At 38.0% G+C, this 27,579-nt stretch overlaps 1 protein-coding gene across 4 annotated transcripts in view; it reads right to left on the bottom strand.

Moving 5' to 3' along the window:
- The window catches only part of METTL22 (methyltransferase 22, Kin17 lysine), a 937,139-nt gene that overhangs the window by 258,708 nt on the left and 650,852 nt on the right, over positions 1–27,579 (bottom strand). For 3 of the 4 annotated variants that reach the window (XM_044089598.1, XM_044089595.1, XM_044089597.1), the window contains one exon: positions 16,797–16,847. The exons of the other annotated variant lie outside the window; for it this stretch is intronic. In XM_044089598.1, coding sequence (XP_043945533.1) covers positions 16,797–16,847 — 51 coding nt within the window. The remainder of the gene's footprint in view (positions 1–16,796; positions 16,848–27,579) is intronic. 4 annotated transcript variants of the gene reach the window in all.

The following is a 27,579-nucleotide window of genomic DNA, read 5'->3' as shown; positions in this document are numbered from 1 at the left end:
GGGTTTAGTGTTGCTATGTGAGGGTGTTGGTGGTGTGGGTTTAGAAGGGCTATGTGTTGCTTGAGGTGTAGTATGGGCGTTAACCTTCTCCTCTTGACTGTCTAGCACAATCTTGGGTGGAGAGAGCTTTGCTTCCAGTTTGGCTATGTAAGTGCATCTCTCGCATGTTGTAGTGTTGGGTGGTAGGAGGACAGGGTTGTCTGTGTATGAGGCAATTGCTGCATTGCCCCAGTATGCCCAGATTCACCAGGTGGACAGGAGAAATCACTGGAAGCTGACTCTTAGACATGCCTGGTTTGGTGCTTTTTTTGTAACGTACAAGAGATGTTTTCCCTTACCTTAGCAAGGTACTTTGCAATTATAGGCTGTTTAGTGCCTACGATTAATTTCTCCTTAATAACAAGGAGAGTTGAGTGTTTGTATCACTTTAAGGCTTCCAAGTGCTTTCCAGCAGGTTTCACAGCAAGTGTTAGTCACAGGAGTGCTTAAAGATAAGATGAAAAAATGGTTTATCCTACACACTGCAGTGTGCACTACAGGAGTTAAATGTAAAAGTAGGTAACTTAAGTTTTACCTGTCTAAAAAGTTAAGTTTTAGTGGAGATTCACTATTTTTAAAACAGCAAGATAGATTGAAAGGGGCTGATCACTTTTATATTCTGGTACTATGGAATACAGTAGGATAGCCAATAAATTTAAATAGTTGAAGGGGAGTGATTTCATAAAATGATAATTTTGTGCTTACACAAGCCAGTAGGAGTGATTTCATAAAATTATAATTTTGTGCTTACACAAGCCAGTAAAAGCAGACAGGAAATGAGATATATGGTCAAATTAACATAAGGGGCAGGCAATTAGAAAGACAGTGGTGTTTAAGAACACAACAGTATCCGGGTAGGAGGGTGGGGAAAAAAATGATGCCTGACTCACAAGAGACAGAGCTATGGTCTCTTTTCAATTGTTAATATGCAGTTAAAAGTAGAATACAAGTAAAACACAAGGTAAACAAAACAAATCACAGTATTCAAAATAGAAAAAGGCAACAAAGTAACACAAAATACAACAAACAAAAAGCAAACTAACCTTTCCCTCACAGCAACATGTAACAGAGTCTGGGTGAGCCTTTTTAGTAAAGCTCTGAAATTTTTTATTTTACCCCTTAAATAGAAGGTTTAGTTTCTAGCTCTACTCCCTCAGTTCGCAGATTAACCTTAACTGACCTGCTCTATCTTATGTGGGAGTCCTTAATTGATTTGTTCTGATTTCTGCCTGACTCACAAAAGACAGGGTTGTGGTCTCTTTTCAAGTTTTAATGTGCACTTAAAAGCAGAATGCAAGTAAAACTCAAGGTAAAGAAAACAAATCACAGTATTCAAAATAGAAAAAGGCAATAAAGTAATACAAAATACAATAAATAAAAAGCAAACTAACCTTTCTCTCACAGCAAAATGTAGCAGAGTCTGGGTGAGCCTTTCTAATAAAGCTCTGAAATGTTTTATTTTACCCCTTAAATAGAAGGTTTAGTTCCTAGCCCCACCCCCTCAGTTCACAGATGATTAACCTTAAATGACTTGCTCTATCTTATGTGTAAGTCCTTGACTGATTTGTTCTGATTTCTGCATGACTCATAAGAGACAGGGCTGTGGTCTCTTTTCAAGTTTTAATATGAAGTTAAAAGCAGAATACAAGTAAAACACAAGGTAAAGAAAACAAATCACAGTATTCAAAATAGAAAAGGCAATAAAGTTATACAAAATACAACAATAAAAAGCAAACTAACGTTTCCCTCACAGCAAAGTGTAGCAGAGTCTGAGTGAGCCTTTGTAGTAAAGCTGTGGTCTATCCGTTTCCCCAAGATCAGCAACCTTGTCCTTCCCATGCCAGCTCCAATAAACATCTAAACTGCTAATCAAACCTGGGCTACCTGAGCCATATTTACGGCTTTAACCCTCTATGTAGGCTACACACATGCAGATATGGTCAATGTAGAGTGATGGCTATATGCAATAACTTGCCAGGTCTGAAATGAATTTGCAGATCACATTTTTTTTTGAAAGAAGGTAATATCCACTGAAGTCTTGTAAGTGCCTTATACAATAAAGATTTCATAACTATAGTCTGGAGTTGTTTATTGCCTGAGTGCACTGTAATTCTTTGACTACAGTCATGGAATTGTTGATATCTAAATGTTAAGGTTAACATCTCATTTTCAATTTCAGTGCAGTATGAATGAGCATCAGTTACAGCTCTACCATCCTACATTAACACTGCACTAAGACCTTGCTGAGTAGCATCTACATGCAAAGTACTGGGTTGCAATAGAGTAAACAATATAAGTGTGGATGCCATAGCAACCAGATGTTTATAAGCATTTCAAAGCTTTTCTCTCGCCCCACTGACCAAAACCACCTTGCATCATGTTGCAGTATCTTATTGAGTGTTACTATTACAACTGACAAATTAGGGATGAACTATGAAAGATACTGTGCTATACCTAGGAAAAACAAGGCACAATTTATTGAGGCTTTTTGCATATCTGCTATAGCTCTACTTTTGACAGCATAATATACAAGCCTATCTAAATTCAGTATATGTCCCATGTAATTGAGAGAAGATGGGTGGATCTGACACTTACTTTTGTACAGCCTCTTTGCCTTAATCTGTCTAGCAATCTTACTTATACTGACTAAACTATCTAGTGGTTAAGTGCTACAGGTACATCCCAGTGGCACACTTCAGCAACCAAAGAGATTTCAATGGTAACTTCAGAAATCTGTATCTACCAAAAGGAGTATTAAACTAGTACAGCTTTGAACCTGCTTTATTTAGTTTAATTTGTAAGAGTCTTTGGCTGGCATCGGAAACAGACAACTTACCTTTAGGCGTTTTTGCAAAACGTCCTCAATTCACTGAAGTTGATGATGTTTCCTTTTGATCCAGTTATTTCCACTTCTTCAGCTGGCTGAAGATGATAATGCTCTTGTTTGATAAATCTATTCAAATCTACAGGATTTACACATATTATCAAGTTTGTCATGCGTCATGGTTGTTATTATGTTGTTTACCCATTCAGTCAGTTGTGTTTGCTTATCTAAGACTCCCACAGTTTCCATCCACTTCAATTCTTGCTCAACTATAGCTCATAGCCCAACTGGATCTTTGCTTAAGAACTTAAGTTTAGAGGAACAAAACTGGACAATAAGATGCCTACACAAATATACCCCAAAGAAGACATGTCCAAAAGTTCATACCTCTGCTTTCAAGTACTTAACAGTGTTTTCCACCCAAATTGAGCAAGACTGTATATAACAATCCTGGTATAAATTTGTGCCTACCCATCCATCATTAATACTAGCTTTAAAGTCCGTCAGAACCTTTTTCGATCTGTAGTGATAACCTATTTCAAAGGTTTGGAATACATTTGGTTAGGAACTTATTTCTTTAGCAAGCCTTGCTTAATTGTTGGTATAGATGTAGGTTCTAGTGCAGGTGTTTGTAGAGCCTCTGGTTTTGTAAAGGAACAGGAGGTTAAATAGAATTGGGTCTTTTGTGGCTCAAAAAGTGAGACACAGGGCAACTCAGAGCAGCTTGTACTCTATTCAGTATAACGAAAGTTATGGTACTCTGTTGGGATAGTTGAAGAATTTAAGGCCTCTAATTTTCTTGGTACGGTATCTTAAAGGAATTTTCCACTTGAACGATGTACTTTGGCTTATATATACCTAAGGGGAATTGTACTCAATGATAGGTCTGTTAAGGGAAAAGTACAGTGATAGGATTTTCTTGGACCTTGAAGATACTCCCCTGGAAACTAACTGGGTCAGAAAGAAGGATTTCCTGATTGTGGTGAAAACATGACGACTGAAAGAGAGAAAATTGTCCACATAAGTACCCAGGTCTCTTACAACCATATCTGTTTGCAGGAGAGTACCATTTCTAACAAACACAGTGGGAACAGTAACGTGCTTCACTTTTTTTTGCAATTAGCTTTGGTCAGTTTCCAGTACACCAGGAATGTGCATATTCCAGCCCTCTCTGGAGCTGTTTAGTGGATGAACAGATAACACCTCTGGAATATTGGACAGGATATCTGTATTATAAATGACAAATAGAAGAGGTCTCAGCACTGATCCCTGTGGTACCTCACTACTTACAATTTTACATTCAGAGGGGGCGCTAGCATTGTAACCTGGGATCTATCAGACAGCCAATTTACAAATCAAAAGATAACAGGAGGGTTTACATAAGTTTGTCTACATTTTTGACAACATCAGTATGGGAGATCAAATTAAAATCCTTGGCCAGGTCAAGATAAACAGTGTCCACTGAATGACCTTTGTTCACAGCCTCTGTAACCTTTCCAGAGAAGCTTACTAGGTTTAGGAGACATCACCTGCCTTCACAAAACCAAACTGACTGCAGGTCTAGATCAGGTACGTTGCCTGTGTCTGCAGAAAGACTTACTGGTACCACTTCAAGTGAAATCTTAATGTAAAATTCTCCTTGAAGAAAAAAAAACTCAAGCTTGAAGTAAATTAGAACATTTCTGCAGAATTCTATCAGTACTTTGCAGTAACAGTATTATGCTTCTGACTTTGCAGTGAACTGATGATAATAATACCCACTAGTTAAACAGGCAGGCATACTGGACACACTGTCCCATCTTAAGGGAGACCCGGAAGCAAAGTCTGGTTAAGCTCAAGATCACACAGTAGGCAAATGAGGGCTGAGGGAATCAAACCCTGTACCACAGAAATTACAGGTCACAGCCTCAATCTTCTGTGCAAGCTGCCAGACTACCTATTGCAGAAGTTGTTTTATTATCTGTTAGTCACGTGAGCATTATTATTTTTAAAAACGTGCATTTCTGATCTGACACAATCAACCGAGGGACCTTCAATGGCATTGCACACAGATATGAGGTGCCACTGTGACTATTTTAGAACAGTGTACATGTTCTGACTCTGTGGCACTATCCGGTTACAGCTATTTTATTTATACCAGGTACCACACAATCACTTTGACCGAATATGTTGGACTGCTTTAACTTGTTTTCAAATGACAGTGTACAGAACATTAATCTGTATTTTTTTTCAGCTGCACTTATGATCCAGCCAAATCTAATCCAAAGCTTGTATGTGTCTCCTGACGGCTGCATACTTATGAAGTGAGAAGTGACTAAACAGTCACATGGACACACACACACACTCAAATCAAACACTATCCAATGCTTGGAAACCTGGGAAAAACACATACACACAAGGCTTTCTACATGGAAGGCAACCCTTCCCTGCACCCCTCAAACTGATATAATCAACTCAGATGTCTTGGGTTACTGAGTCATACAAACATGCATGTCATACCACATATACTCGCTCAGAACTCAGATCACCCACACACACACACACACACAACAAAGTAAGCAGCCAACATATTCAAACATACACATTTATCCAAACCACACAAACCTCCAATTGTTCACTCACTCATTCAGAGGCATAGATTTATACACATTCACACACACAAACTGAAAACCCACATCACACTACCATTTTGATCATACAGCAAATCTTCACATGCCCTTAACTCATCTCTCAAGTGCTGCACTACATACACACACAAACACCTGATGTCTGTCATATGTAGAGGCAAAAACAGTATCGATATATGACAGAATTCACTTTCCTACAAGCAATTATTCTCAGGAAACCCCGATGACAATCATACATTCAGTCAGTACAGATGCAAAAGTGTACTGTTGAGCACTGGACTTCGATAAACTGACACTTGGCCACCAGATATACAACAAAGAAGATGTACCTCCTTGACTACATCAAAACTGTACATGGGGACTTGTACACTTTATTAGACAGATCCAATGCCTTAAACATAGATGCAGACAGTATACTGCCTTTAGCCCCTATATCTAACTTATACACAACATTCATGCCATCACCGCATTCCTGACAAACATTTGTCATTTGCAGCTGTAATGATGGTTTTATCACAGTCACCAGCATTCACTAAATTCTGCAGCAGATTAGTCCACAAACATTTTGAATGTACTCCGCTCTTTTGCTTCTAATACATAGCAATCTTCTTGCATTATTTTCTGTCAACATTTACAAGCACTTGTGAAATGGCTGACCCCCACAAAGTATACATACTCTTTGCAACACACTTTCTCCTACTGCTAGATATACTGTTGTTTTTTGCCTGCTCATTTATTACTAGGCATCATCTTTTTTTAGCAATTCTTGGCTTCATTTGCCTTCTTTTTCATTCTCAGCTTTCATTTTGTACACTTTCAACTCCTCAGCCATATGTTCTCACAAGTTACACATATCGACTTCTACCAATGACATCACATTCCTTTAATAATTTACTTCTGACAGGATCATTTTAATTCCAGACATACAACTCTATCTCATACCAGTCAATTATGCAGGTTGTTCTGTGCTTCAGCTCAGGTGAATAAAAGTGGCATAACTTCTGAAGATCATGATTTTGACTTGAAGATTAATGCTTACTGGCTCACAGTCTGCATAAAAACTTATTCTGAGGAAAGAAATGTACCTCTTTCTTCCTCCTTGAGACTAAAAGGTTTAAATAATTTAATCCCATTCTCAGCTGTGAAATGATGGAACTTTGCACACTACATGTTTTCCATTTTTTAACAAGTCCATTTGCAGTGAATTACAGCTCAAACTTTTGAATGTAAAACTTCTATATCCTGGAAAAGTCTCCAGTTTCCATAAAGGTTAAACTATGGTGGCTGTAGTGAAGACATCTTATAATACAAATTAAAAAAAAATGCAAGTGAATATGTTGGTTGTGCAGGAGAATGTGAAAAATAATTCAACTTAAAATTATGACAACATGAAAAATGAGACTTTTCATTGGATCATAGAAGGTTACTAGGCTAATGGTCCTAGGGCTCTTATAAGCCTAACCAAGTACAACTCCTGTTCCCAAGAATATCAAGGTATAGAACTAAATGAGTGAGGACCACCACGAAAAAACAAAAGAGAAATTTATTGCATATAAAAAGGATTAGCGCTTTCACGTACTGCCAAGGTACGCTTCATCAGATCTCAAAAACATTCACAAGAACTCATATTTTTATATAGCAACTGATTAATTAACACAATCATTCATTTAAACAATTAATTCATTAGCCAATTATTCAACCAATACACAACCATAGTGAAAAAATTCTCCTAAAGTGGTCTTGTGACAATGCTCTTGAAATGCATATGTATAACATTCACAACAGCAACAACTAATGCAATAGATAACTTTAAAAAACATTAAAAATATATATATATATATATTAAAAAAAAAATATATATATATATATATATATATATGTATATATACGAACATGATATAAAACACTCTTAACAGATAACAAATAAATACTCTTAACAGATAACAAATACTACCTCAATAGTTATGCTTTAAACCTATAACTAATGAAAATACTGTTGGTTGAAATAAAAGAAAAAAGCTGACTAAAATAGCACACTATCATGTGTATTTAATCTACGTGCTTCAAGTATAGGTTTAATAGTTATGAACTGATTAAGACCCGGATCCTGATGTGCTCGCAACTTAAAAATCCATTGGACTTCCACTGTCTCCAGATGATTCATATTATTCCCCCCACTTTTATTAGGGGTTACTAATTGTAATACCCTAAATTTAAACTTGTAGTCTTCATGAGCAATAATGTGTTTGGCCAAAGCATTTTGTTGGTTCAACTTCTTGATGTCATATACGTGATTATAAATCCTGTCCTTAAGCCTCCTTGTTGTCAAACCTACATAAAAGGCTTGACACTGATCACAAGTAGCTAAATATATAAGGTTGGCATCACAAGAGGCAAAAAACCTAGATTTAAACTCATAATCTAATGTAGGATGTACAAACAACTGAATGTTATTAATCATTCCGCACATATTACATTTCCCACACGGAAAAGTACCAAATGTCTTAAAACATCTAAGGGGGTTGCCTAACATCTGGATAACTATGGTCAATACATAATAACCTCTTCAAGTTTTTACTGTCCCTATAGGTGAAGCTCGGTGTCTCTCCTACTACCTTAACAATATAAGGATCTGCTGTCAATACATGCCAATTTCTTTGTATTATTTTAGTAATTTCTTTAATATCATTAGTAAATCTAGTAGTAAAAGTGACTCTAAAATCACAATTACTATTAATCAATCCCTTCCGACAAGCATGCACATTATCTGATTTATTTAGAATTGAAACTCTTATATCTCTTACCATGGAACTATCATATCCTCTTTCTGTGAAGAGGTGCTCCATAATATCAGCCTGTTCATTCAATATTGATGGTTCTTTACATAACTTCCTAAGTCTAATAAATTGACTCTTAACTATATTTGGAAATGTAAATCGAGGATGCTTGCTGTTGAAATGAAGCAATGCATTCTTCCAGCATGCCTCCCTAAAAAGGGAGGTAGATAACTGTCCCTGTATATCTTTTAGAATGATAATATCTAAAAAAATCAATATTAGACCTAGAATAGTCCATGGTAAATCTTAAATAATTCGTAGTGGAGTCTAGATATCCAATAAACTCCTTGAGTTCATCAGGAGTACCATTCTAGAACAATAGTATATCATCTACAAATCTCCTGTACAGTAATATTTTTGTATGATATTCACTGTTGAAAAGGTGTAGACTCTCCCAATGATGAACTACTAAATTAGCATACGTATTAGCACATGGGGTGCCCTTTGCGACACCTCATTTTTGCAGATATATTTTGTTGTTAAACATGAAAACATTGTTAGATAAAATGATGTCTAATAAAGTGCAAACCAATATTTGTTCATCATTATTGAACTCAGGAGTATAATTCAGAATTTCCCTAATGGCTTCTATACCATAGTCGTTAGGGTTCGATGTAAAGAAGACTTCTTACATCTAGAGTAACTAATAGGCATGTATCAGGTAGTCCATCTTTAAAAAGCAGATCCAACGTGTCAATTAATTGATAGGTGTCCCTTAATATGGTAGGTATATTCTTAATCAGAGGACTCAATGTTTTCTCTATACAAACAGAAATTGTTTCAGTTACCCACCCTTCACCTGCCACTATAGGGCGCATAGGTAATGGTAAAACATTTTTGTGGATTTTAGGTAAACCTTTGATATATGGTATTAATGGATGTTCAACTAAAAAATATTCATATAAATCAAAACTAATTTGCCTACACATTAAGAGATCATATAAGTCATTATGTATCTTCGTAACTAACTTCTCCAACATTTCATGGTTAATCTCACTATAAGTAACAACATCTTGTAACATTAAATGCATAGCTTCATAATAATCTTCAGTATTCAATAGCACTATACCACCCCCTTATCAGCTGGCTTGACAGTTAACTCCAAATTATTATGTAAAGTCTGTAGAGAACGCCATTCTTGTTTACTTACATTATAATATAAACATTTAGGTTTTAAAAAGTACATATAAAAATCCTTTTCACATATTTTGATAAAGCAATCTAAATTAATTGGCAATGCAGGTGAAAAAGTACTTTTCCGTTTAAAATACGGTCTCGAAGCCGTCTCTTGTATAGCTTGTTTACTAGTAAAAAACAATTTTAAAGATACAGAATGGCCAAACATTCTTAGGTCCATCAAAAGTTCACTCAAACGACTATTCTGTGATGGTATAAAGGAAAGCCCTTTATTCAAAAGTAAAAAGTCAATTGAAGTTACATCAAACCTGGAATAATTAAACACCAAATCCTTCAGTCATCACCTATTAGGTTGTAATTGGCTTTGGAGAATTTTTTTAGTCTAGTTGTTGCTAATGGGGGTTCAGATGTTATTGTTACTTCTAATGAGACTGATTTATGATCAGACCTCACTAGGGAGAGTCGCACACATGGGATGGTGCAACGATCTCCCATGTTAGTGAGCATCAGATCCAGAATGGACATATATACTGTACCACAGGAAAATGAGATGTTCATGGTTGGCAAACTGCACATGAATGTGACACTATAAAAACTTGCGTGGTGAACTGCAAAAGGTCACAAATAATTCAGTTTCTTCCTACCTCCCAAAAATAGGTAGACAGACTGGAGGCTGTAAATCTTCCCTAGATGTTTGTCTGAGTATAGTGTGGGGCAGCTGTTAAGAGGGATTGCTATAGGAGTCAGATGCAACTGGTAGTACATGTACACACAAAATGAGTAAATTTCAACAGACTTTGAATACACCACCCATTGGTAGACTACTGAGATGCAATAAACTTATGTAAATCTTTCAGTAAATATTATATTTACATATACATTTATGAGTATGTGACATTTGGCTGAATGCAAAATCAATGAATCCATATTTCTGAAAACCCATTTAGTTGAATTCCAAATGACTGAAACATCATACAGTACAAAGAATCCAAGGGGGAATGCTTCAAGAGGAGATTTTTTTTTTTGCTGGAAGGGCAAGCCCTCTACACCTAATCACTCCCACACCCTCCTTACTTAAATATACTAACTTCATTGCTGCACAACCAATGAGAAAAACAAAAAGATCACACACAAGGAATCACTACAAATGCATACAAAGAAACCACAGCAACAGTGATTAATATAGTTAAAAAGAACCATCAGGAAAAACTTCTTCATATTTTTCTAAACATTTCTTCTTCTCTGTTATAGAACTGTACATAACTGTAGAATATTCAGCTAACTGGACTTTCTTTTAAATGAACTTTCAACAAAATAGGATTCTGACCATCTGGATTGAATAATTTTGGATACAACCAAATGACATTCTACTAAATGTCGTGGTTGTTTCAACTGCTGCTGTGGGCAGCTCAGCAGAACTGACCACCTAACTACCCCAAAATATACTTAGTAATACAGCCTTTGAAAACCTGAGCATTACTTTTAATGTGAACACTAAAAGGGTGTTGGGTGAAGAGCAAAATGGGAGGACAGGGCATATGTTTTAATTTATTATATAATTAGGAATCACAAACATAAAATATTACTAATTTCTTAAAGAACTTAAAAGCTGCGAAAGTTATACTGTGCATGCTACACTGCACTCTACAAAATGTTCATGCAATAGCGTGTTTTACATTAGTTATTCTTTCAGTATGATGGCATACTGTGTTTTGCTTTCTGTATGCATTTACAAAATTTTGTATATAGACAAAACTGTGACCTTATTCATGCACTTAGCAGTGGGCATACTTTGTGTATACATATATATCTCACATACTCTTTTATCACACTTTTTTCAATAAGAGTCTTCACCAAATGCAGTCCATAGAGATACCTCACTAAAAAGATACAAGGCCTAAACAACATGTCCTACATGGACCACTTCAAAGCCCTGTCACTATACACGGTATCCTACAGACTGCCAAGAGGTGGCCTGTGTCTGGCAAACAAGGCATCTTCCAACCCATTATTGATGGATTTACTGCACATCAGTGGTCACAAGGCATCAGAAATACTTGGTCTAGAGATCTAAACCTCTTCTGCAACATCAACAGAATGGTTTGGATTGATAGGTATATTTTGCACAGGATAACGCTGCTATGGAACAAACTGTCCATCCACAAAAAACAAAGTTCATCCCTGTACGTTTTCACCTGTAACTTAGATCTATGGGTGGGAAATCAGAAAATTCACCCCAGGGCTGCCCCCTGTACTACTTAATGGACAGATGCAGCTCCTAAATGGTTTGTCACATGAATGGGTTCCTCAGATTATCTATGGTATTATCCCAGTTATTCTCATTATGGGTATTATATAATTATTAACCATAAGATGGGTAAGACCAATCTATAACCAAATGCGATAGGTTATTTTGAGCACAGAAAGGGAAACTGGGTATTATTAAAATAGCCCTCAAGGATAGCTAGCCTAGTACTTGCCTATGAACCTATTATGTTAGTGTGCTTACTTCACTATCCTTAGTACCACACACCTAACATGAATAAATATTTAACAAATGCAGAGCACACAAGGTTATTTCTGGCAAGAAACAATGCAATGGATAGAGATGGAGAACTAAAATGGGTGGAGGCGAGGTGACTTACTTAATGTCTGCACAGCAAGTTTATTACTGAATAGTACAGCTATTAACAAAAATGCCATGCAGAGTAACATGGTCTACAATGAACAGCATTAGCAAATGTCAAAATTATGGATCTTCCTTTATGATGTCTGACTGACTGCAGTAGTGACAGTATCTTTGCTGACAAGATGTCAGCAAGTTAATAATGGAGCTGCTGCATATAAATCAAAAAACTGCTCCCTGAAACAAAAAAAAAACACTTGAAAGACTGTAGGTTTATACCAGAACTTAGTAGAATTCAAATGCGGACAAGGCTGTGTACAAGTTTTGCTTTCCAGATACTGTGGGAACATGTCAGGTTATTGATCAACTTTACATTAAATGATATTTAGTGAACATGTAATGATCAAAAATAACTTTCGATGAACTTAGAGATTGTACTTTCTTCCACTGTTGTGTGACCACACAGCTGGTATACATATGTTGAGGGGGGCTGGCCTCTTCCACATGGGAGGTGCAGGGTGGGACAAGTCTCTGCAAAAAAAAAAAAAAAGATTGCTTTTGTGATCATCAAAACTTGAGGCCAGTTCATGTTGCCTTAAAACAATCTTTTGCTTCCTCTTTTCAAAACTATGTTTTATATGATAGAAACAGGCTTGCGTCTGTGAAAAAGGTCCACGAATTGGGTGTGACCTTGGATTACCAGCTGACATTCCAGGATCACATGTGTATCATTGTGAAGTCTTATTGCTTCCATCTGTGAAACGTTTCCAGGATCAAGCACCTTTTACCTCATGATAATCTCCTGGTATTTGTCCATGCCTTGGCCTCATCCTGTTTGGACTAGAACAGTGCATTAAACCTAAACAAAGAGGCTGACTGATTCCAGTTGGTACTGAACTCCACAGCCAGATATTGACTTGTACTTCATGTTATCAACATATTACATATAGGTTCATAGGTTCATAGGTTTATACTAGGCTATCTGCCCCAAGGCATTTATAAGCCTAGCCCGAATTTTTGTGGCTTACGCCACCCCTTATATGAAAACATACTGTACCCATTAGTTTGCTGTGCCTCTGTCCAGCAGTGACACAGAGATGATTCCCGGGGTAAACCTACGATCTCCCATCCACAGGTCAAGATTTCTCTTGAACAGAGCCAGCGAGGTGCTCTGCCTCACATGGACAGGGACTCTATTCCACAGCATAGGGAGTCTCTGAGTGATAAATCTATCCCTCCAGCATGTCCTATTTATATCCGTGCTAAGGTTTAAGTCGCTTGCTCTAGTGGTTTTGGTGGATTTGGATTTTTTGAGGTGGAGCATGTCCATTAATTCCGGGTTGGACATGGCCTTGTATGTCAGGCACATGTCACCTCTGAGCAGACGGTATGCGACTGAATAGAGCTGGAGTTTCTTCAATCTGGCAGCATATGACAGATTTTGGAGTCCCTTTATCCTTGTACTACATATTCCGTATTGTCTCACAGTTCATTGCAGAATTGTTGTCAAAGCCCTGGAGTTAACGTACTTGTTCATTTATAACTTGGGTCTCTCAGGCTGAAGAAGCTGGTGGTGACACACTGCCCCCTTTGACAGTTTGCGCTTAGCTTCCCAGGGGATGCTGGTGGTTCTACAGGTGTGCTTAGAAACATGGGATATCAATTCTTCCACATTTTAGGCTCCACACTTGTGGAACATACTGCCTCAATGGCTCTGGGAGTGTCCTACTTTGACAAGTTTCCTCAAGTCACTTAAAATATATCTTTTTCAAATGGTGTTTGAAAGTGTGGATTAATTTTGAGTTATCTTACAAGAATGCCATTAGTTGTAATCCCTCACTACATTTTTGCATTTATACTTAGAATTCTACTTTTACATCTTTTAGACTTTTTTCTGGCTTTCCTATGTTTTAACTGCCATGTTTTTAATTTTACATGTAATTTTAATTAATGTTTTGTTAAAATCACCCTAATAACAATGAAGTTGATTTTATTCAAATTCTTTATATCAGCAATGGATTGTGGTATGATAAATTTTAAATCCCAAAATTAAGAGAACAGGGACAAAAATGAAAAAGCTCTTCTGTAAAAATCTGTCTAACCTAACAAGGATAGGCTTAGTTCAAAAGTATTAGGCCTTGAACTTGTTAAAAGTTTTTTTTATATAATAACTGATTTATACATTCAGTTTTCTTGAGATAAATAACTCAACAGACAGCACAAAAATCTACAAGAAGGACCATGATTACTTGGAAATTATGACATAGTATTTGTATAAAAAGCTCTTAACAGCTCAGCATGCTGGAGATTGAATATTGTATTAAGGTCATACAGACCTGCAGCTTTTATACTGTCAAAAAAGTCATCATAAGGACTGCAGATATACTTGTTTGTAAGTGAAGAAATTCTTTATTACACTGAAGGCGGATGTCTTGGGTAGGCACTCATCTTAAGCAGCACAATCTACATATTGTCTGTGCAAGTATCTTTATCAAAGCATGTTAGTCAAGCCCTTTGTTTAAGTATCAGAAGTACTTTGGATGAGTTCTGACTATCTTTGACAATCCTTTTTTAACTCCATAACTGATTTGCATAACAAAGACTCAGCAGGAAAGCATTACAAGGCATATTTTTATTAGATTTCACACTAATTACACTTAAACATTCCTTTATGGAGACTCATTACTTATGTGATGCACAGCAGCATACCATTTGTGTGTGTATACATACCTAGATATTTTAATCTTTTTGATTCTTATTCTAAAGCATTACATGGGAAACAAATATACATAGGCAAAAGCCCATCATACAATAGCAATGAAAAAAAAATGAAATATTTACTAGCAAGTACATAAACAACAAGAGTTATTTTAGTTAAAAGTTTCAGTGAATGGCTAAATTTAGACAGCTATTTCTAAGACAAGGAATTAGTGTGAGGGCTCTGGAAATGTGGTGCTGCACTGTTTCATAGGAGAGACAGAAAAAAATAGGGCAAAAAAATCTATGTGGAGGACTTGGCTGCATGATAAAAGTACAGAGACACTAGTGTTCGACACCAAAAAGTGTGAGCACTAGGCAGTGAATTATTCATGTCAGGCAACAAACAGTAAACAACTAAAAATCACTTTTTTAGGGGGCTATCCCTCTGCACTTCTTGCGCTACACTACTTATACATGTAGAGTGAGGGAGGGAATGCAATCAGTGCAAATAGCTTTCTCAAAGCTAGGGAGGGAATGCACCTAGTGCAAACAGCTTTCTCAAAGCTAGGTGGGAATGTACCCAGTGCAAACAGTCTTCTCAAAGTTCAACCAATATGAAAAGTGCTCATACATTTGGTACTGCCCTCTATGAGGAGCCATCTGTAGTTTGTGGAACACTTGGGTAGGATCCCTAGCAATGTTCTAAAGGAGTTTAAAAGGTACGGGGAGGACTTCAAGCAAAATGGAGTGAAGGACACCCGACCTAAAGGACAATCATTCTAGACATAATTTTTAGTGCAAGAATCAGGAACACAGCCAAAACAAATAGATGGACAAAGACCCCAAACCAAGGACAAATTTTAAACACTGCCCTTATCAACTGAGAAAGTTAACAAAATAAGTTTTACATTAGCATACATTTTTTTAAGGATATGAAATCTAAAACTCAGCTGCCTGTTATTACTTGGTGGCTGCAATCCTCAATGATTTGCTAGAAAACCAAATATTTTATAGAGAATACTCCAAAAATAGGAGGCAAAAATTTAGACAGTTTGCAAAATTCTGAACAGTCGGCAGGTCTACTTATGGTTATTTCCAGCTAACTTTTCTGAGGTAAAATGAGTTTAAAAGTAATGCAGTCACACTGAATGTCAGGAGAAGTTTTATAATGGTTTTAAAATGGAGATCATCAGATGTGCTGACCTTCCAATTTCATCTTCCTTCTCCTCTCTTCTCACTTCCCTATGCTGTCAGAAATACAAAAGAGTTGTGAGGCTTCAGAGGCCAGCTTTTCTCCACAAATCAATCAATGCTGGAAGTTACCTTCTCTGTTTTGTTAACTGCTGTGCCCAAGGACCAAATTATTTCTTCTGCCCTTTGACTGTTCTTTTCATTGGAAACAGTAATTTTTATATTCTTTGTGCAAAATTGTTATTCAAGGCTGGAAGCTAATATCTGTTAAATCTAGAAAAAATATTTGCAAAAATGTACCACTGATACAATAAAATTCTTGCTTAGTGTGTTTTGACTTTCTCTGATATTAAAAGCTTGTGCGATTAAATATATATTATATTATATTATATTAATAATTAATTTTAAAATGGGAGTATCCAATAAAAGTTCAGGGTCAAACAAAAAGTACACACAGATACATACTACATCCACAGTTGGGAAATATTAAGAAAGGATTAAAATGTACACCTGAAGGTAAATAATACAAAATATGGCACAGAGATTCTTTCTTACTACAGCAATACATATTTCTGTATACTACAGACCCTGTACATTCAATCAAGGGAAAAAAGAGGCATAAAAAAGGTGCAAACCATTATAGACAAAAACTGTTTGAATACTGGTAATAATATAGTTACTTCAGAGTATTTTAATGTAGAGAAATTAGCATGTTATCTCCCTGGGATTTGGGATGTTAGAAATTGACAGGTAAACAGAAACTTGAATAAAGCCATGATGTAAAGGGAGTAAGTAATTCTTCTATTTTAACTTACCAAGGCAGAAGTCAGACTGTAACCAGTCCAGCTCTTTCACTTGAATTTCACCTTCAGTATGAACAAAAATAAAGGAAAATAAAATATTTTTTTTACAAATCTTCACAAAGACAATCAAAACTCAACAGGAAACAAACACTACATATTCTTCAAAATTTTTTTATGTACTATTTAAACAGTTCAATTTTAACAAAAAAAATATGTTTCCAGAAATCTGATAACCCTGTACAGCCAAAAAAAAAACATCTAGAGGGATTAGATTTTCCCACATCAGAACCTGTCAATATCTGACCAAAAAAAAAAAAACAAAGTAGAGAAACAACACCTATATGATAATGATCACAACCATCACAAAATACCATCTAACATGAAAATGCAGTGCAGTTTTCCTAGAAAAGAAAGATGCAGAGGGGAAGGGTACATTGTATATTTCATTAGGCTTTATAGTGACATAATGCAGAAAGAAAATTAAAGGGAAAGAGAGAGAAATGGCCAAATACAAAACTAAATAATGAAAACATTCTAAGGCAACTAAAGTTTGCTGTGATTGTATGATTTCCTGTATTTCAAAACTAGTAGTTCATACTTATTCTAAACATAGCTGAAAATCAAATGTAGATCCTCCATCCACCCCACCACATCAATGGAAGGGAGGAGATGATTTATATTAGAACAACATACATTCAATGGCTGTGTTGCCTAAGAAAGGATCCTATCTGGTACCAACAAACTGAAAGCATAATACTTAGCTTCATCTATCCAGTGTGCACACACAGACAACAGGCACAAAATGTTATAGTATTTATTACTTACACTTCATTGACTGAGTTAGTCTTACTAGCCCAACATCCTCTTTTCAAAAGAGACCAGAGGCGGTGTTCCTTCTGACTAGGGAAAAACTTGGCCAGGGGATCGAATAGCTTCCCCTACTCTTTTTGATAAGCAACATGGAATCTTTCACATCCACATGAAGTACCACTAATTTAGGCAGATGGGATCTCTGTTTAATGTCTCATGCTGAAATTAGGGATCAACAAGTACTCTGCAGAATATACACATTCTCACTTTTCATTCTTGATTTGAACCATCATGCAGTAATCGTAGAAACAATTTGCAAATCCAAGAAGTGAAGCACCTGAATGACTCGGGTTTATCTGGCCAGTTTAAACTGAGATGGACAAAAACCTACTATCACAGAATGCTGATTTGAATTCTTCATTAAAAGTAAGGTCTAATGTATACAGAGTGAAATTAATTTGATGATACAGTAGCTTTTTTGGGGTGCTGAATTTGTATGTGATGTACACACTATAAAAACTACCAATGCCATAGTGTGATGTATGCAGTATGCAAATGCAGTTTTTTAAGAGTAGTCAGGCAGTGAAATGTATTAGAAGATAAATCACTGTATGCTTGGTTAACAGGTCATTATGAGACCAATTATGCATTTTTTTGTATAAAAAGGGGCTTGTGTAGGCCATGCCAGATCCATTTCAGTCTCAAGGAGAGGCTAATTGTCTTGTGTATTAGATTTGTTAGGGTCTCAAGGTAATGATTCTCAAAGGGGAAGCTCCTTACCCTAAACTTGTGTTTGAGAAGAGACTGTCATTGTGCCACAGTTGGAGGTGTGTCCATATCTCTGGAGAGAGATTCACAGGAAGTAAGGAAGGAAGTCCTACTACTACATTGGGAAACTTGAGAAGAACTGTGCATCTGCCAGCCAAAATAAAATATTTAGGGAGAAAACAAGTTCATTTGGAACTGCAACTAATTTGTTTTAGCTGGTATACTTGGACTTTAACATGAACAGTATAGAAATATGAATATGGACATTTTATGTTGGTAAGACTGAATATTTTTCTTCAATCTATGCTTTGCAACATTGGATAAAAATAATAAGTGAGCTGAACAAAAGCTGTGTTTTAGTTACGTCCATATACAATACAGTCAAAATAACATATTCATCATAAAGGTTGGTCTTTGAAAGAAGATAGATGAATTCACCCACTACAATGAGCATCTACAATGAGTGCGAAATGTTTAAATTAATGAGGAGTCAGGTCACTGAATTAAACTGGTCTGGATTCAATCCATTTAATAAAAAGGGTACAAGCCATTGGGGGGGGGGGATCCTGATATGAAGTTATACATACCAACACCATGGGTGCATAAAACAAGAGAGAAATGTCTCAAAAGAAAGGAATCACTGCTGATGCAATTTTAGAAACTGCATTGGCAATTACTATAGAAAACAGTGAAGAGCAAGTCCAACACTGGCATACTGAACTACCTTACAGATACAAGGTATAGGGTTTGAATCTCAAATGGGATAACCACCTAGGCTTAAATGGTCCACAAGGGTAGTTAGTCTAGTACTAAGCTATGAGCCTATGATGCTTCTAAAATACTTAAGTAAAAGTGAATGTCATCCACCACGTAGCACAGAATACCAGAAATAAGGCAAACAAAAACCCACCATATCATAACACAATATTTTATACTGTGTAACGCAGAAGAACAAAAAGATCTGAAAAAAGATCAACATGGAGATTAGTGGATCACTTCCATGACTTGTCTGAAGCAGAGGACAAGTATCATGAGGCTATTACGTGACATTACTTAAAGTGCACTGTACCTTAACTTATGAGATACTTTTACATCACGTATGATGATTGAGCACTGTGCAGAAGTTTTAAATGCAGTATTTTAGTGGAGATTTCCTGTTACTAGGTACTCCATTTTTACCATTAATAGATCACTAGCCCAACAAGACTAGTGAATTGTGACCTGGTTCACATTCAGATTTAAATCTGCTTCTGTGTACACTGTTCTGAGATGTTGTTTTATCATGTCTTTATTAATGGTAGTAAGCTTATAATGTGTCAACATACCAGTCTATTATGAGGTTTAATCAATTAGGCCTTTGTATTTTGTAAGGCCATTTATAAATAATAACTACACGAGGGCCTAGTATGTGTGAAAGGAAATTTCTTGCACTGAAAGTTCTGACTCACCAAAAACAAAATCTGCTAACCTGACAGTACAAGAAATTCTGTTTATTACACAATGCTCTCTCCTATTATGTATTTCATTTAATCACTTTTTCTGTGATCATGACAGAGCAGTGTTTCTCACTAAATTTAATAGGCTACATTAAATGCCTAAGTCTTCTACTGAATAAGGCTTTATGTAAGGTGCATAGATTTTTATGACTGGAGTGTCTCACCAGCAGTTGTGTACTACAGTTTCTGATTTTTCTGTAGTGTCACTTAATTTTTTTGTTATTTTAGTAAGTAGTGGGGGCTTTGCTAGTATGTGTCAGATTTACAGTTTATTCATGTCTTTAGTTTATTTTTACAAAACTACTGATCCTTTCAGAAACCGATTGGGGTGTTTATTGAGTAAAACTGAAGTAACAGTGTTAGTGGTTTTGTCTTCAACTACAACTTTTTCAGATATGAAAGTTTTTTTCATTTACTTATAAAACTAATCACTAAAATATTGGGGGTTTATGGGCAGATAACTAAAAACACTATTTTAATGAGAAGAGGAGGCTTGCCGCTATCAGCCAATGGTGTAATAACCAATGGTAGATGATTGGGATATTGACCTGCTCAACAGGGAGACAGACAATCAGGCAGGATTAAAAAAAGGCAACAGTAATAGCCCAAGGAATGATGCAGAAATTTTATTACCAAAAAAAAAAAAAATGTGGGAAGAGAAAGTGTCACTGAGGAGAGCTGAGAATGAAGGAGTTAACAGGCAGGTACTCTACTGGCTTTACTAGAAGGTGGAAGGGAAAAAACAAGAACAGGGAAATGTAATGATAAGCAGAAGGTGGGGGGGGTCTACCCTGAAACAGCAATAAATAAATAAATAAATAAATAAATAAATAAATAAATAAATAAATAAAAATAATAAAAACAAAAACAGAAGTAGCATAAAGTGGAGATGGGTTATCCATAATCTAAGGGAAGGAAAAGACAAATACAAAGTAAAATTAATGCAAACTAGGTCCGGAGTCTTAGTACCAGCTTAGCAGTGATCACACCGAGATGTTTTCCTTCTACATTACTTGCATTTCACTCACAAACTACAGATCCTTTACAGATTAGTTCTATAAGTGAAAGCTCTGCAAAAATACTCATGTCTGAAGAAGTCCTACTCAAGGATAAAAGGGTCACTTCAATCTGTCAAAATAAACACTACACTTGTTTTGTGAAAGGATCAACACTAGTATTTTAATTTTTTTAGTTATTATGAAAGCTTCCCTCTTACATAAACTGCAGAGGTTTAGAGACTGGTCTTATTTCAGTTTAGTTTATTTTCACTTAATTTAGAAAGTTAGAATTAATCTCAACTTGCTTGTAATGCTATTTTCTAATTAGCCATCTATAATTTTTTTTTACTGTTCATAGTATTTTACCTTGTTCTCTTCTAATTAAAATAAATAATTTATTTTTCAAGGGACTTACTTAGGTGGGAAGTGTTCTTCCTTTTCTGGGGGTTGGGGGGAGTATTTTGCATGTGAACGTCTTGCACAGAAGAGAATGGCACACGTTATAGAATTATTTTTTAATAAGCAACTGCAGTTATGGGTTAGAAGATTGTTTTAGGTGCTCATGGATGTGCTGCAGGTGTTTGTGTCTACATGTTGTATGTACAATGTGTAAACCTTAATTTTAGTTTTCAAAGACGAAGAACAACACCAGAACTGAAATAAGATGGTTATCCTCACCGTCCCGGCTATGTTTTGAAAAGTAGTGTGCAGGCTTACTCGAATAAGGCAGAAGAGCTATTTCATCCAAAAATAGTTTAATAAACTCGAACCACAATATTAAAAACAACTTCCATATATTCAAATGTTAAGCGCTTTCATCTGCTTATCACAGACTTCCTCAGAACAGCTGTAACACAAAATCCATTCCTTTTAAATGCAGTTCCAGGACGGCACCAAAAAGATTTCAAAAGGAATGGATTTTGTGTTAATCAGCTGTTCTGAGGAAGTCTGCAATAAGCAGATGAAAGCGCTTAACATTTGAATACATGGAAGTTGTTTTTAATACTGTGGTTCGAGTTTAGTAAACTATTTTTGGATGAAATAGCTCTTCTGCCTTATTCGAGTAAGCCTATACGCTACTTTTCAAAACATAGTCAGGACGGTGAGGATAACCGTCTTGTTATTTCAGTTTTAATTTTAGTTTTAGCAGATAGCCTAAATATGGCAAGTTTAGGGGAACTGTCAGAGCTCTTTTGACACACCAAGGGTATAGAAAAATGGTTCAAGAGCCAGGACTGAAAACACGTTTCTATAATTCTCTAAGACTGCAGATAAATATCTAAAAGGGATGGCACATATGTGACCAGGTGTGTGTTTTATGTTTTATCACACTCTTTATCAGTTGTTACTGGGAAGCATTTATTAATGCTGGTGCACAGCTGAGCACACAGAAAAGGTCAGCACATAATTGAGCAAGATCATGTATGTTATTCTTGCCTCATTGTGTAAATGCAGTACTCCATGCAAAGAGTTCACACTTGACTCACCCCCATGTCTACTTCATGCAGGTCAAACATACAGTACTAAGGGAGTACTGGCTGGTACTCGTGGGGTAAACCACTGGACAGCATCTACATACCTACCAAGGTCCCCATGCTCCTAAGTGCATAGATCACACTATCCTAACAGTATGTTGCTCAGCACTGTATGCTGAACAACATGCATGCATAATAAATCAAAACAAAAATAAGTAAATAAAACACCAACTCCTCTACACAGAAGGAAAATCCTTAAAAGAAACAGAGCTTCCCAAGGAAACCTGCTACCATGCACTGCCTTGCCCTCCCCCCACACAGTAATGCTGACAAGCTCAAATCAATGGGAACTTACATTGCACCACATCTCTGTAATCACAATACTACAGTAATGACCCCTGGTCCTCCCTCATGGCCAGGGACTGTGATTTCTTTATGATGGACCCACAGTGTTATGTTGCAAGACACTTATTTATGGTACAGTATGACTTTCCAAGGAGTTACATACAGCTGTTTGGTAAGGCAGACAGTACTGTACCTAACTGCTTTATTTCATTGAGCTATGCTTTCTTTGTCTTTTTGCCTTTTCCCGATTAGGGGGTCGTCACAGTGGAACTCCGGTCCGTTAATGATTGGCAGTAGATTTTCACAAACGCCGAGGTGCCAGCTCGACGTCCAACCTTCAACGAAGGCATGCCCACTTACGCATGTCTTTCGAATGCCACCCAACTGCGGGAAGGACATGCAGACTCCACACAGAAGGCACTCCCCGCACTCCAGCCGAGAATCGAACGGGAGAACCTCTTGCTGTGAGCCAACAATGCTACCACTGCCCCACCGCGGCTTGCAATTCTGTCAAGTATTGCTTGCTAGCCTGAATACAGGAGTGTCTAGAATTCATATGGTCCAAACACAGCAACTTCCAGTATGCATCTGGGTGCTGAGAATTCAGTAAAATGGGAAAACTGTCATATGTTGCTGTGGAATACCATAATTTATGTCTATGAATCACATTAGTCTTCACTGCTGTAAAAAACACAGTGTGCAGGATGCCTGCACACATCTGCCTCATATGTTAATTAATATCACAGACTTTTAGAATAAAACAGGAGTGTGTGTGTGTGTGTGTGTCTGCATGTGCAAATCTGTGTCAACTCATATAAAAAACATACTCAAACATCTGCAGATTAAAGCACCACCAATCAAACCACATGATTGAAAAGCACATCTCAAACAATGAAACAACATCAAATAAGTATTTTTAGAGGGGAGAAAACCTAACTGCACTCACTATACCTCTGCTACCATAAGCATAATAACTCTGACACTGTAGAACAATGGATAAGAAACAGATTTTCATTCCCCACTGTATAGCAATCTCCCACAACAACAAAAAATGGCAAATATTTGCCAGACTGATCACTTCTATAGCTCAGTCTTTTCAACAAACTAAGCATTCGGTGACAAGAATGAGAATCTCATACAAACATATTTACATATTTATATATGGATCTACTTTTACTTACCAAATTTACATTTCTTCGAATCGTAGTTGGCAGACTCCACTTCAGCGAAACAGCAATCCACTGAAAGCATGGACTACCGAACTTCTTTCCTTGGGAAACGAACCACTTGGCCACCAGGGTGAACTTTGCCCTTTTCTCCAGTGAAGTGTGATCTCGGAGTTGGTATATTTAGTTATGAAGGGTGTGGGGGGTATTCACCCCCCCATCCCCCACCTGGGTGGGTTTAGTTTCTTTCCGATTAAGTTTTTTTCCCTGGTGGCCAAGTGGCTCGTTTCCCAAGGAAAGAAGTTTGGTAGTCCATGGTTTTGGTGGAATGCTGGCTGGGTTTGACAAACTTTGGTGTGTTATTTTGTTAAATGTTGGCCAACTGTCTTTTTCCCTGTAAAAAAAAAAAACTTTGGCAATGTGATGGTTCAGTTTATTGCAATTTTGGTGTCATCTCAGTAATCTGCAGTTTGGGTAAGTGTAAATTCGGACTACAAAAGTACACCCGTATAAATATATATATTTCTGCCTGAAGTGATGGTCAGAAGGTAGGCTGTCTTCCAGGAGAGAACTTTTAGCTTGGCAGAAGAAGCTGGTTCAAAAGGAGGCAGGGTGAGCTTTTCTAAGACAAAGTTAAGGTCCCAAGCTGGTGTTGGTGCCCTTCTGGGGGGCCTCAAGTTGCTAGCCCCTCTGAGGAACTGTTTAATCAGAGAGTGTGAGAAACGAGGCTGCTCGGTGGGAAAATGTGCAGAAATAGCAGAGGCATGAATTTTTATAGAGGAAAAAGAGAGACCACTGAGTTGTAGGTCAGCTAAGTAACCCAGGATGAGAGGGATGGAGGGCTGTGCCGTACTGGCCCCCTTCACCTGGACCCAGGTGCAGAACCTTTTCATCTGTATAAGACTTTCTGGTGCTAGGGTGCCTGGTCTCTCAGATAACTTCCCGAACCTGTTTACTGAGGATGGCAGATTGGTCTGGGGTTAGGGAATAACCCAAGCTGCGAAATTGAGTGTCTGTAATTGGGGGTGCATGAATTTCCCCTTCCCTCTGGGTTAGGAGATTTGGAATTGGAGGAAAATGCCATGGGAGGCAGCAGGGACAGACTGTGCAGCAAGGGGTACCAGTGCTGTCTGGGCCAGTCTGTAGCTATAAGAATGGTCCTTAGTTTTTCCTCCCTTATTTTGAGCAGTACCCTGGGGATGAGAGGTAGGGGAGGAAAGGCATAGACCGAGAGCTTTACCCAGCAGAAGGACAGGGCATCCACTTTCCAAGCCATGCAGTGATGCTCTCTGGTGCAGAATTTGCTGAGCTGGTGGTAGGTGTGGGAGGCAAAGAGGTCGACCCTTGGGGTTCCCCATTTCTGAGTTATTAGGAAGAAGGTACTTCTGTTTATCTGCCACTCGTGTGGGTCCAAATGTTTCTGCTTAACTGGTCTCCTAGGGAGTTGAGAGGGCCTGGTAGGTATTGTGCTAACATGTGTAGTTGCATGGAAGAGGCTGTGAGCCAAAGGGTCATGGCTAGCCTGCACAGAGGGTAGGAGTGAGTCCCGCCCTGCCTGTTGATTTATCACATCACAGTGGTGTTGTCTGTTTTGATCAGGAGAACCCCTGAAGGGGTTTGAAAGCCATCAAGGCCTGCTGCACAGCTATCATCTCTTTTAGACTGATATGCAGGGGGATTTGCTGTGGGCTCCATTGGCCCTGTATACACCTGCCGTCCAGGTGTGCACCCCAAGTGTAGTCTGATGCATCTGTGGTGAGGGTCTGGGCTGTGGGGAGAAAGGCAGTCCCTTGTTGTGGGGGCAGGCTGTTGCCCACCAACGAAATTCCTTTCTCAGGCACGGAATAATAGGCAGAAGAGTTTCCAGATCTTTAGGGTGTTAACACCAAAGGCTCTTTAGGTACCACTGAAGTTTCCTCATATGCAGTCTGGCATATGGAATGAGGAGTATGCAAGATTCCATGAACCCCAGGGCTTGCAGGATTTTCCTTGCAGAAAGCTGGGGCTTGGTGGCCAGTTGAGAGAAGTAAGCTGACAGGAAAATTTGTTTCTCTGATTTAAGGTACGCCATCTGGGATGCTGTGTCCAGACTTGCTCCCAGGAAGATTATCCTTTGGGTGGGTACCTGTTTGGATTTATTTTCATTGATTGTGTACCCTAGGAAGGTTAATAAGTTCTTTACAAAGGCCAGGTCTTTGAGCAGCTTTTACTGGCTGTCTGCCTGAATAAGACAGTCATCTAAGTAGGGGTAAATTTGAATATTTCTTTGCCTGCAAAAGGCAATGGCCGGAGCCAGGCATTTTGTGATAACTCTGGGAGCAGTAGATAAGCCAAAGGGAAGCGCAGAGAACCTGAAAGTGTTGAGATCCTACTCTGAAGCGGAGATATTTTCCGCAGGACTCCCTGATAGGAATGTGGAGGTAGGTCTCTTTTAGATACAGGGTGGCTAGCCAAGCGTCCTTGGAGGGCATAGGTAGCAGCTGCTGGAGGGTGAGCATTTTGAATTTTGGGATCACCAGGAAGGTGTTTAGAATGGATAGATCGAGGATGGGGCACCAGGTGCCTTCTTTTCTGGGCACCAGAAAAAGTCTGGAGTAGAAGCCTTGGCCTATCTGCTCTGCAGGAATGTGCTGTACTGCCCCCAAGGAGAGCAGGGAATGGATTTGCTTTTGAGCCTATGCCCACTGATTTGGTGGTATATCTGGGAACCCTTTTGGGGTTGGAAGGGTGTGGAAGGAGAATTTGTACCAGTGAGATACAATGTTCAGAACCCATTGGTCCTTGGTAATGGTGGCCCAGGTGCTTGAGTGAAAGGACAGTTTTCCTCCTAGGGGTATGTGAAGGTGGGCAGAGGCGAGGTCAGGAGGAGGCGAGACATTGTGATTTCTTACCATAAGGGGGTGGCTTAGAACTCCCTGGTTTTGAAGTGGAGATAGTCCACTGCTTAGATTTCTGCAACCCCTGGGACTGCTGTCTGGGGGAATCTGTTTTCATGGGGCCTAGGTTGGACCTGTTTACTGGGAGCAGGAAAAGACCAGTGCTTGGAGGGAAAATGCCTGCTGAACCTAGGGGGCTGGACCGGTAAGAAATTTTAACTGTCTGCATAGATTTTGCCTTTTCTTCCATCTTTTTTAAGATGTTTTCCGCTTTAATGCCAAATAAGATATCTTTGTGTAAGGGTGCACCCAACAATTTAGATTCAATATGGTCTGGCAGGAGTTGTTTCTTAAGCCATGCATGTGTTCTAATGAGAGATCCAGTGACTGCTGCCCTGCAAGAAGCTTCTAGGGCATCAAAACCATAGTGCAAAGTGTGTTTAGTTGCTTGCCTTGCAGAATGCATTACGTCTTGTAAATCTTTTGATTCTGCTCATGCAGGAAAGGAGGACATTTTTGGTTTAAGGAGTTCCAAGGTATGTTGCTGATATTTAAGCATATGGAACTGACAATTTAGTGCCCTGATAGCAAGACTTGCTGAGGTGTATACTTTTTTACCCCATCTGTCCAGTGCTCGGGAATCCCTGTCTGAGGGGGAGGGATTCTTAGCAGAGGTTGCTTTAATACCTTTTGGCCCTTGAGAAATGACTTCAGGATCAGCTGTTTGGTTTTTAAACAAATATTTGTGCGAGTCAGGGACTCTGTAGTACCTGTCTGGTTTTCTGGGAGTAGGAGGGTGGGTGTCTGAAATCAAGCTGGATTCAAGGAAAACATCATCCACCACATCCAGGACAGAGGGGA

Source organism: Protopterus annectens, chromosome 12.part0 (assembly GCF_019279795.1).
Source record: "Protopterus annectens isolate FY-2018-M chromosome 12.part0, PAN1.0, whole genome shotgun sequence".
In the NCBI taxonomy this organism is placed as follows: domain Eukaryota; kingdom Metazoa; phylum Chordata; order Ceratodontiformes; family Protopteridae; genus Protopterus; species Protopterus annectens.
The sequence above is the reverse complement of the archived record's forward strand: the minus strand, read 5'-3'. Positions and strand labels throughout refer to the sequence as shown.